Genomic DNA, 13,029 nt, shown 5'->3' with positions numbered 1-13,029 from the left:
AATACAACTATCTGTATCAGTTATGAACAGATCCATTTGTATTATCTTTAGGCTACTTTCACACTCGCGTTTGGTGCGGATCCGTTCAGATAATTCAACCGTCTGCATCCGTTCAGAACGAATCCGTTTGTATTATCTTTAACATAGCCATGACGGATCCGTCTTGAACACCATTGAAAGTCAATTGAGGACGGATCTGTTTTCTATTGTGTCAGTGAAAACAGATCCGTCCCTATTGACTTACATTGTGTGCCAGGACGGATCTGTTTGGCTCAGTTTCGTCAGATGGACACCAAAGCGGAATGGAGGCGGAACAGAGGCAAATGGAGGCAAACTGATGCATTCTGAGTGGATCCTTATCCATTCAGAATGCATTAGGGCAAAACTGATCCGTTTTGGACCGCTTGTGAAAGCCCTGAACAGATCTCACAAACGGAAAGCCAAGACGCCAGTGTGAAAGTAGCCTTAAAATAGCCAAGACGGATCAGACTCTAAAACCATTGTAATTCAATGGGGACGGATCACGGATCTGTCCCCATTGACTTACGGACAGAAATATGCTGCTTGGAGCGTTATTCTGTCCGCGATGGGGACGCAACCAAACGGAACGGAATGCATTCTGGTGCATTCCGTTTCGTTCAGTTTTGTCCCCATTGACAATGAATGGGGACAAAACTAAAGCGTTTTCTCCCGCTACTGAGATCCTATGACACATCTCAATAGCGGAAAAGGAAAGCGCAGATGTGAAAATAGCCTTACTCTTCTGTATAGATAACACAGGATATGCCATTCACAATAGTCGATATCACAGCTCGTCTCCTCCCTCCTGACCTCTGCACAGGTCACAAAACATGCTTCGAAAACTCTCCCATAGAAGTCAATGGGGTCGCCTCCAGTCCATTGTGTCTATGGACAATCTGGCTGCCACAAAACTATTTTCTTAATGCTTTCTAAATGCTATTAAGAACAGCTCAGGTAAGATGACCGCGCCCAAAACACCAAAAATTCTAAAAATAAAAGGCACAGGAGGAAAATTAAATAAATAAAAAAAATAAGTGGAGCTGCTTTTGAAGATAATCACTCACCACTAGGGCCTGTTACTATTAGACATTACTAATGATATAGGGATTGGGGCCACAAATTTTCCTCTGGTGGGGCCCAAGGAACCCCAGTGCGGCCCTGTACTACACTGACCTGCAATAAGAACCGTGTAATGCCTCCTGTCCCCTCAGGCAGCGCATGCAGACAGGTTCCCTCACAGATTATACTCATTACTGGTGGTCCCAGTTACAGAACACTGTGATAGCAGCTGGAAACATTACTAACAAAAAGAGGTTGCTCAAAGCAGATAGCCCCTTGAAGTTCAAGTTTTTGGGTTGTTTATACAGTTTGCGAATGCAGAAATACTGCCACCCTTGGCACGAAAGCCAATAATTATCCCTTTTTGCAACTCTGATAAGTTGCCCCTTCCCCAGTAGCGGAAGGCCATCAGTTATAACCGCTCAATCACAACACCACAGGAGGAAGAGAAAATGTTTCTCACACTCGACTCCTACACAAGCTGCATCAAAACAGAAAACTACTGTTTTGATAGTGAGGTTTTATTTTTAATCGCAATATTCATTTTTTTTTTTATTTTTTATTAAAGGGGTTGTCCCATGAAAAATATTCTACAGTTTTAAAACCAACACCTGGATCTGAATACTTTTGTAATTGAATTTAATTAAAAATGTAGTACAGGCAGTGAGTTATTCTATAAAATGTATCTGTATAGCGCTTTTTTCTGATTTCTATGTTCGGTTCACTGAGAAGGCCGCACATGCTCAGTTTCATCCTTCAGCTGCCTCCTGAGCTGTGATAGGGAGAGCTGAGACACGCCCCCTGAGCTGCAGCAGGAAAGACACTCCCCTGAGCTGTCAGCTTGATATAAATCTAGCAGAACAATGAATGTGGAGATCTCTGGATCCATGTGAGGCACAGGACTGGTTCTAGCTTTGTTATAAAGAGATTGTCATGTACTGTATGATCTCTGATTTTGATTTTTTTTACATTAATCATGGGATAACCCCTTTAAAGGCTTTTATGATTGCATGCTAGTCATTTTGGGCTAAAAATTCTATTTTTTAACAGTTTTTCCTCTACATATTTCACTTTCAGTGTGTATTTGCAGGCTGTTGATCTCTGCCTCACACAATCTGGCAGACAGCTGTTCTGACCAAACAATTTTCAGGCCAATTATCGGGAACAAGTGTTCATAGGAATGCTCGTTTCCATTAACCGGCCGGTATAATCGTGCCACCAATCAATTGATAAATGAGTAAATGCTTGTTTGTCATCTGATTGGCATCTGTCATCAGGATGAAAGATCCATGATTATCGCAAGCAAGCACATCTCCAAATGAAGGATGAGCTGTCAATAATCATTAGAACTGCAGTAGCGATCATTTCACCCATATTCGCTTTACATCGGACTGTGTAATAGGCTGATACAAACATCCGCAAATGGACAAGTTTCTAGTCCACTCGTGCTCTTGGTAATAGGGTCCTAACAGCTCAAACATTCTTTACAGCTAATGCTTGATACAAATTTGGCTTAAAGGGGTTGTCCGGGTTCAGAGCTTTAGCGCAGGGCAAGGGAGCGCATCGGAGCATGAGATGCTCCGATGCTAGCCTCAGGGGGCTGCCTGGGTGAAAATAAGGGTATGTCCGGGTTCAGCTCTAAACTGGACCCAGTCATACCCATAATTTCACCCAGGCAGCCCCCTGACAAAAGCATTTACAATAACACAATGCCGGGCAGAGGCTTCCGCCCAGCAGTGTGTTCAGTGACATCAAAGGCCCTGATGGGCGGGCTTTAGCGCTGCTGTAGCCGTTTTACAGGCTAGGGCAGTGTTAAAGCCCGCCCATCAGTGCCGGTGACGTCACTGGGCTCACTGCTGGGCAGAAGCCTCCGCCTGGCAGCCCTAAGGAGAGCCTGGTTCGTCACCGGAACTCCAGGAAATCCCTTTGCCCTGAGCGAATCAGCGCGCGGGGGGGCTGCCTGGGTGAAAATGGGGATATGTCCTGGGTTCAGCTCTGAACCTGGACAACCCCTTTAAATAAGTGTTTATGATCTGTCAGGAGTTCGGAGATCAGGGCTGCATATTGAGTCATCAGAGCAGCTATAGGGAAAATTTTGAATAAACACCAACTGAAAAATTGATTTGCAGCCCAAAATGCATAGAATGCGATACTAAAATAAAAATGCCCCCAAAGGGCTCTTCTCTGTTAATTTTGTGGGACTCCAGTCCCATCATGGCTGCTGATGGAGGGGCATGTGACTAGACCTGTCCATCAGCACCCACCAGAATAACATTACTTGCGGCACTGCTCGTACGTTAATTTCTTATACCACGCACATTGTTTCTGTGTATGAGCCAGAAAAGCATCCAGCACATACACCAACTGTATGAACAGGCTCACATTCACCCAGCGTAAAGTGGCCTTTTTGACTTAGGTTGGGGCAGTATGTATATATATCTATCGCAATACTATGTTTTTCCAAGCAGAAGCATACAGTAAAGAACATACATCATGCAGTATACGTTTTAGGGAGGGGGGGGGTTTGTTTTTTCCGTCTTACTCTATGGGATCCTATAGGCAATGAATTCCAAGGTATGCCAATACAGTAGCAAAGGTGACAGTCTTTTGTCAGAGGCATACTTGGTTATATCCTCCTGACGTAACCTCTGGCAGAAGACAATGGACTGAAATTTCAGGAAACTGGGTAACATTATGGCCCCCATTCATTTTGTCAAAAGGCTTATACAGTGGTACCGGGGTGCCACCACGTAAAGCTGGTTTACCCTGCAGGAGCCATGAAAAAGATGGATGACAACATTTGCTGCAGCTGTAATGGTGACCTTACTAGTTGTCACACAGCTTTTCCAGGTACTGATATAACACTATGATAAATGTGCAACAACTCAATAGAAGAAAACATCTCAGGGTCATATTTACTGTGGATTCTTCAATTTTAAAGGGATGTGCGCTCAAATACTCAATCAGCTTTCCAAGATGTTGCTGCAGATAATAATGCGGTTCTACCCCCAGCTTCACAGTCATCTATCAATCATTATTCTCATGGAGGACATAGAAAAACATCAGAGAAACAGCCAACGATTCAGAAGAACTGAGGCTCGTCCTTAATGTCTGCTGCACGGGAAGCGTCACGTTGTCACTGCACCTGCAAGCTGCATCCTCTCCACTGAAGCCAAGGACAACAATTTACCTTCTGCTCATAATTGGGCAGCGTGTCTTTATGTATGGTGATTATATCCATCCAAGAGTAATTATTTTCTTTGCGAATCTTGGCCAGCTCTGGATCCGTCTCATAATTATCAGCATCCAACTGGTGTGGAAAAAGAGAAGAGGGAAAAAAAAGAAAATGAAAAAAGAAGTGCAAACATATGTACTGCTGTGAGCATAACCGAGCGCCGCGTCCAAAAACCGGCTCCGTGACAGGTGTTACAGGGAAGGGGGCAAATAAGCAAAGAAAGAACATGATAAAGGAATCTCCATTCTAGAAGTGACACAAAAACCCCACAAACATTGATTGAATTGTCACATTTCTTTAAATCTGGATTTGGATTTTATGTACAGTTCCAGATTTTCTACATTTTCTTATGGTACGTAATATAATGTTCTGGTAAGCATGATATAAGGTATGTTCACACGCAGCCTTTTTAGCTGTGGATTTTGACAGGTTTAGGCCTCATGCACACGACCGTTGTTCTGGTCCGCATCCGAGCAGCAAAATGGTCCGCATCCGAGCCGCAGTTTTTGCGGCTCGGATGCGGACCCATTCACTTCAATCGGGCCGCAAAAGATGCGGACAGCACTCCGGGTGCTGTCCACATCCGTTGCTCTGTTCCGTGGCCCCGCAAAAAAAAAAATATAACATGTCCTATTCTTGTCCGTTTGGCAGACAAGAATAGGCATTTCTACAATGGGCCGCCTGTTCCGTTCTGCAAATTGCGAAAGGCACACGGGCGGCTTCAGTGTTTTGCAGATCCGCAATTTGCGGACCGCAAAAAACGGAACGGTCGTGTGCATGAGGCCTTTCCATGCTGAAATTCACAGCAAAAAACACTTATTATCTGCCCATTGAGTATAATGGGAATTCATACAGTGGAGATTTTTCCATATGTAGATTTGGAATCCATATTGTGGGGGGGGAAATAAGAATGATCAAGATCAACAGTGATAGGGGTGACTTGCAGATCAGCTCCGTGGAATGTGGCTAAATCCGTGGATGGATGAGCAGCACGCAAACAAATTGAAATACGGGGGTATTCCCCACCGTGTGAACATACTCTAATACATCTGCGTATCTTGATGCCAAATAGGTCAGCTCCATCTAAAATATGATGAAGCTATAATGTGTGATGGTCTCCATCTTAATGCACTTTCTTCCACCTTAGCTAGCATGTAATATTTGCACTTGGCTACAATCCACAGAATAGTTGTTTTTTTAGGGCAATTGTGAAGGCCGACAAGATCACCAGGAAATACAATCTGTGTCTTTCCTGCATTTGCCTAAATATAAGGTTATCTATATCAGGGATTTATTATATATATATATATATATATACAGTGGCGGAAATAATTATTTGACCCCTCACTGATTTTGTAAGTTTGTCCAATGACAAAGAAATGAAAAGTCTCAGAACAGTATCATTTCAATGGTAGGTTTATTGTAACAGTGGCAGATAGCACATCAAAAGGAAAATCGAAAAAATAACTTTAAATAAAAGATAGCAACTGATTTGCATTTCATTGAGTGAAATAAGTATTTGAACCCCTACCAACCATTAAGAGTTCTGGCTCCCACAGAGTGGTTAGACACTTCTACTCAATTAGTCACCCTCATTAAGGACACCTGTCTTAACTAGTCACCTGTATAAAAGACACCTGTCCACAGAATCAATCAATCAAGCAGACTCCAAACTCTCCAACATGGGAAAGACCAAAGAGCTGTCCAAGGATGTCAGAGACAAAATTGTAGACCTGCACAAGGCTGGAATGGGCTACAAAACCATTAGCAAGAAGCTGGGAGAGAAGGTGACAACTGTTGGTGCGATTGTTCGAAAATGGAAGGAGCACAAAATGACCATCAATCGACCTCGCTCTGGGGCTCCACGCAAGATCTCACCTCGTGGGGTGTCAATGGTTCTGAGAAAGGTGAAAAAGCATCCTAGAACTACACGGGAGGAGTTAGTTAATGACCTCAAATTAGCAGGGACCACAGTCACCAAGAAAACCATTGGAAACACATTACACCGCAATGGATTAAAATCCTGCAGGGCTCGCAAGGTCCCCCTGCTCAGGAAGGCACATGTGCAGGCCCGTCTGAAGTTTGCCAATGAACACCTGAATGATTCAGAGAGTGACTGGGAGAAGGTGCTGTGGTCTGATGAGACCAAAATAGAGCTCTTTGGCATTAACTCAACTCGCTGTGTTTGGAGGAAGAAAAATGCTGCCTATGACCCCCAAAACACCGTCCCCACCGTCAAGCATGGGGGTGGAAACATTTTGCTTTGGGGGTGTTTTTCTGCTAAGGGCACAGGACAACTTATTCGCATAAACGGGAAAATGGACGGAGCCATGTATCGTGAAATCCTGAGCGACAACCTCCTTCCCTCTGCCAGGAAACTGAAAATGGGTCGTGGATGGGTGTTCCAGCACGACAATGACCCAAAACATACAGCAAAGGCAACAAAGGAGTGGCTCAAGAAGAAGCACATTAAGGTCATGGAGTGGGCTAGTCAGTCTCCGGACCTTAATCCAATCGAAAACCTATGGAGGGAGCTCAAGCTCAGAGTTGCACAGAGACAGCCTCGAAACCTTAGGGATTTAGAGATGATCTGCAAAGAGGAGTGGACCAACATTCCTCCTAAAATGTGCGCAAACTTGGTCATCAATTACAAGAAACGTTTGACCTCTGTGCTTGCAAACAAGGGTTTTTCCACCAAGTATTAAGTCTTTTTTTGTTAGAGGGTTCAAATACTTATTTCACTCAATGAAATGCAAATCAGTTGCTATCTTTTATTTAAAGTTATTTTTTCGATTTTCCTTTTGATGTGCTATCTGCCACTGTTACAATAAACCTACCATTGAAATGATACTGTTCTGAGACTTTTCATTTCTTTGTCATTGGACAAACTTACAAAATCAGTGAGGGGTCAAATAATTATTTCCGCCACTGTATATATATATATATATATATATATATATATATTCAAGGAAGACACAGATACCTCCTTGGCCTTTCCCCCATAATGTCAACATGATCACAAGGTTTTGCTAGCATTGATCAGCCAGCTGATTACATCTTCTCCATAGTGGCATCAGGCTGGCACTGTAACTGCTCAAAGGTTTATTGGTACAATAAGAATTTCTAATTTTTGTGGAAAGAATCAAAGTGCAACACCCCCACACACTGTTAGGCCTCATGCACACGGCCGTTGTTTTGGTCCGCATTCGAGCCGCAGTTTTGGCGGCTCGGATGCGGACCCATTCACTTCAATGGGGCCGCAAAAGATGTGGACAGCACTCCGTGTGCTGTCCACATCCATTGCTCCGTTCTGTGGGCCGCCCAAAAAAATATAACCTGTCCTATTCTTGTCCGAATTTTGCAGACAAAAATAGGAAGTTATATCAATGGCTGTCCGTGTTTTGCGGACCGCAAAACACACAACGGTCGTGTGCATGAGGCCTTAGTACATTGTTGGCTGACAATGTCCGGGGACAGAAGGATCGAGCACACAATCTTTTAGCCCGATCCTTTTGTTTTCCAGAAGATAAGCCACCAGGGTGGACAGGCCATAGACCCTACAGGGAAATTTTCTGATGCCCAGGGGGTCACCCGAGCCCTCCTCACGGTCGCCAGCCAGGTACATAATGGTCCGATGCTCTAAGCATTAATGTAAGGAGCATCAGGTATTTATGCATTTGTGTTGGCAATAGGGAGAGGGCGGTAAGCGGCTGCCAGACAACTCTGGCGGTGCCTCATCTCCCTTGAGAACAAATGGATTGGGAATATTGAAATTCAACTGCCGAGTCCATTATTCCCCCTATATCTGCCGTCTGTAGAGTTGGGAAGCCCCCTCACATTAGATCAGCAGGTTCAGGCGGCATTTATCTAATGTGTGTGGCCACTTTAATTTTTAAGCAGATGTGCCTGATACATTTTTGGAAGAGATTTACAATAGCCCAAAATAATTTGTATCAAGGCCATACCCGTAAGATTATTTCTACCACCAAATCACTTTGGCAATCTCCAAGTCTATATAGATTCCAAAAGCAGCAAGGAGGCCGGCACCATACTTCAAGTCTTTACTGTTCTTCCAAACTTAACATAATACTGGCATTAAAAAAGAAAACACACCGGTAGATGAAAAAGACACAGACTGGCTGACACATTTCAGATCTCACTTTGGCCTTAGCTTGAGCCAAAGGGCTATGAGTAATCTGGAAGACTTTTAAACACGCACCAGCAATCAAACAGCCCCTACTACACCTGTGCTTAGAAGAAGCGTAAAACAAGTGCACAACCGCAAATTCTTGCATGAACAAAAGCATAGTACACTACATACAAATTCTTTTCAATTTCTGGAACTGAGATGTTGATGATCAATTCTCAGGATATGTCATCATTATCAGATCAGTGGGGAGTGACACCCAGAACCTCCACGGACGAGCTGTTCAAGACGTCCTCCGGCACCAGAAACAGGAGGACCCGTCAACTGTGTAAGGGCTCATGCATCCAACCCAGATTTTATGTTGGTCGGATGCAGACCAATTCATTTCAATGGGGCCGCAAAAGAGGTGGACAGCACACTGTGTGCTGTCCGCAGCCGTATGTCCGTTCCAACGGCACCCACAAAAAAATAGAACATGTCCTATTCTTGTCTGTTTTACGGACAAGGATAGGACAGTTCTATTATGGGACAGACAAAATGTGGAAGGTACACAGCCGGCATTCGTGTTTTGGGGATCTGCATGAGCCCGAAATGTGGCGTCATGGTCCTGCAGCACAGCTCAACATATTCAAGTAAATGGCAGCTGAGCTGCAATACACTGGCGCCACTGGATGGAGCTTTCTGCTTCGGGCTCTGTCCTCTGTATAGTGTCCGGTGCTGGTGGCTGCCTAATACAGCTGGTTGTTGGACCCCCACCGATCTGATACCGATAACGTGTCTGGAGGTTAGGTCATCAATATCTAAAGGTCCTTTTACACTGGTCAAGAATTGGGCAGATAATTGCTAACAAGCATTCGTCAGAATGCTCCTTATCGATTATATGTAAAGGAGCCACCGATTACCCGCTGAAGGAGCGAAACACTCGTTCATCCGGTAAGAGATCTTTAGGGCGGTCACCAAAATCATTGTTTGCCGCCTGCAGACCAGGCAGTCTAAACAGCCTTGCTGCCGGCAAATAATGATTCTGTATGGGGACAAGTGATGGCATTAGTGATCTATCCTCCACATACTGTGGAGGAGATCACTGCTTGTAAATGCAGACGTCTCCTTCACTGACGAGCAGGCAATTGTTGGGAAGGAACACTTCCCTCCCGACAATCGTCTGCTAAAGGGGCTTTAAGAAACAATCCCAGAAAACTATTTTTAAATCGGCACAGAAATAAAGACCATGTGAATACATATACCGTTTAAAGGGAGTCTGTCCCCAGCGACCTCCATATCAAATTTTTGGCATAGAAACCTAGCTGTATTTCTTAATATGCAAATTAGACGTCTGGTGCAATGAGGGCCTCACCTTTGCTCTTGTAGCCCCCAATCTCCACTCTTTTCTACTACCAGCACATCCATCGCGGCTATCACTGTCTACCCTTCGCAATGAAAGTAGCAAAGGAGGGCCTAGCCACAGAAATGAGCAGAGCTCGGGGGCTAAATATGCATATTAGGAAAAGGTATCATAACTCGTGAACATGTCCAGGGTCCGCCAACCATGGATCTGCAGAATACGGACACCTTCTGTGTGCAATCTGTATTTTCCAACTCCCATTACTAGAAATTGCTATTCTTTTGTAGATGTTGTGGACCTATGGAAATGGAATGGGGCCATGTGCAGTCCACAAAAAAATGCGGATCGGATACAAAATATGGTCATGAGGCCTAAAAACAGCAGAGGTCGTGCCGTGTGTCTAGGTCTCCTCTGAGGAGCCTGGGTCCTAATGCCGTACAGGTTTATAGCACCTACTTTATAAGAATTTCATTTTTCTCGGTACATAAGTCAGGGGAAAAGAAGCGCCCACTCTGCATGGTGTAAATCCCCTGGCAGTTCAGAAAAAAGGGCCTTAAAAAAACCAAAAAGTTGCCTTCAATAAGTCCTTGGCAATTTACTACTACAGCAAATTTCTCGTACCACAGTTGCACCAGACCCGCAGGGGAAGGGGTCTAAACTATTGTTTCCAAAAAGTCTGGCGTCTCAATGAAGGGCAGCAACCAGTCGGAGGTTGGTGCATAAAATGCTGAGAAAACTTGGGCAGTAAATGACGACAGTACCACAATGCCAGGTATCTCCAGCTAATGAGGCATCAAAGGCAAATTCATTTATTAAATGTGGTCGTTCACAGTCAATTACTCTGCATCCTGAAGCTGAAATAAGAAGGTCGTTATAAATCACCGAGACGCTCCACGAAGGATTCTCTCTCCGACCTGGAAGCAGATTCTCTTGTTTCCATACTAAGCCTTTATCACTTATGTGGGACTTTTTTTTAATTATTATTATTTGTATTAGGCCTCATTGACACAAACATATTTTCGGTCCAAATTTTTTTTGTTGATCATGTGTGGGCCTATTCTTTTCCATGGGGCCTCAAGAATCGCGGACAGCACACGGATGTATCCGTATTTTGCGGATCCACAATTAGCGGACAGCAAAACAGATATACGGTTGTGTGTTTGTAGCCTTACTCAGGTTTTCTACATCAATTTGGCCTCCAATGAAACTGAGTGACACTTGTAGCACAGGGATATATGGCCGTAGCCAGTAACGTCGGCTCCATGAATGAACAATGGGTCAAAGACACGCGTGGTCACCGAGTTAAAAACATACCAGATGGCTATTAGTCACTGAAGACCATCAACGAATAAGGCTACTTTCACACTCGCTTTTTGTGCAGATCCGTCATGGACGGATCCGTTCAGATAATACAACCGTCTGCATCCGTTCTGAACTGATCCGTTTGTATTATTTTTAACATAGCCAAGACGTATCCGTCTTGAACAACATTGAAAGTCAATGGAGGACGGATCTGTTTTCTATTGTGCCAGATTGTGTCAGTGAAAACGGATCCGCCCCCATTGACTTACATTGTGTGTCAGGACAGATCCGTTTGGCTCAGTTTCATCAGCAAGCAGCGTTTTGGTGTCCGCCTCCAAAGCGGGATGGAGACGGAACGGAGGCAAACTGATGCATTCTGAGCGGATCCTTTTCCATTAACCACTTCCCATCTGGGCCCTTTGCCCCCTTCCTGACCAGGCCAAATTTTGCAAAACTGACATATCTCACTTTATGTGGTAATAACTTTGGAACGCCTTTATTTATCCAAGTCATTCAGAGATTGTTTTCTCATGACACATTGTACTTCATGATAGTCATAAATTTGAGTCAAAATATTTCACCTTTATTTATGAAAAAATCCCAAATTTACCCAAAAATTTGAAAAATTCGCAATTTTCTAAATTTCAATTTCTCTGCTTTTAAAACAGAAAGTGATACCTCATAAAATATTTATTATTTAACATTCCCCATATGTCTACTTTATGTTGGCATCATTTTGGAAATGTCATTTTATTTTTTTAGGACGTTAGAAGGCTTAGAAGTTTAGAAGCAATTCTTCAAATTTTTAAGAAAATTGCCAAAACCCACTTTATAAGGACCAGTTCAGGTCTGAAGTCACTTTGTGGGGCCTACATAGTGGATACCCCCATAAATGACCCCATTGTAGAAACTACACCCCTCAAGGTATTCAAAACCGATTTTACAAACTTTGTTAACCCTTTAGGCGTTCCACAAGAATTAAAGGAAAATGGAGATCAAATTTTTAAATTTCACTTTTTTGGCAGATTTTCCATTTTAATCAATTTTTTTCTTTAACACATCGATGGTTAACAGCCAAACAAAACTCAATATTTATTACCCAGATTCTGCGGTTTACAGAAACACCCCACATGTGGTCGTAAACTGCTGTATGGGCACACGGCAGGGCGCAGAAGGAAAGGAACTCCACATGGTTTTTAGATGCCATGTCCCATTTGAAGCCCCCTGATGCACCCTTACAGTAGAAACTCCCAAGAAGTGACCCCATTTTGGAAACTAGGGGATAAGGTGCCAGTTTTATTAGTACTATTTTTGGGTACATATGATTTTTTGATCATTCATTATAACACTTTATGGGGCAAGGTGACCAAAAAATTGGTTGTTTTAGCACAGTTTCTATTTATTTATTTTTACAGCGTTCACCTGAGGGGTTCAGTCAAGTGACATTTTTATAGAGCAGATTGTTACGGACGTGGCGATACCTAATATGTATACTTTTTCTCATTTATTAAAGTTTTACACAATAATAGCATTTTTGAAACCAAAAAATTATGTTTTAATGTGTCCATGTTCTGAGAGCTATAGTTTTTTTATTTTTTGAGAGATTTTCTTATGTAGGGGCTCATTTTTTGCGGGATGAGGTGACGGTTTTATTGGTACCATTTTGTGGGACATATGCGTTTTTGATCACTTGGTGTTGCACCTTTTGTGATGCAAGGTGACAAAAATTGCTTGTTTTGACAGTTTTTTTTTTTTTTTTACGGTGTTCACCCGAGGGGTTAGGTCATGTGATATTTTTATAGAGCTGGTTTTTACGGACGCGGCAATACCTGATATGTATACTTTTTTTTATTTGTTTCACTTTAACACAATAATAGCATTTTTGAAACCAAATAAATGATGTTTTAGTGTCTCCATGTTCTA

The 13,029-nt window shown here is 43.1% G+C and overlaps 1 protein-coding gene across 1 annotated transcript in view; it reads right to left on the bottom strand.

Moving 5' to 3' along the window:
* Positions 1 to 13,029, bottom strand: part of ADI1 (acireductone dioxygenase 1) — a 30,002-nt gene that overhangs the window by 10,129 nt on the left and 6,844 nt on the right. Inside the window, exon 2 of the mRNA XM_040427554.1 lies at positions 4,271 to 4,390. Coding sequence (XP_040283488.1) covers positions 4,271 to 4,390 — 120 coding nt within the window. The remainder of the gene's footprint in view (positions 1 to 4,270; positions 4,391 to 13,029) is intronic.

The sequence above is a fragment of the Bufo bufo genome, chromosome 4, assembly GCF_905171765.1.
Source record: "Bufo bufo chromosome 4, aBufBuf1.1, whole genome shotgun sequence".
Classification (NCBI taxonomy): Eukaryota; Metazoa; Chordata; class Amphibia; order Anura; family Bufonidae; genus Bufo; species Bufo bufo.
Note: the sequence above shows the minus strand (reverse complement) of the source record. Positions and strands in the feature narration are given on the sequence as shown.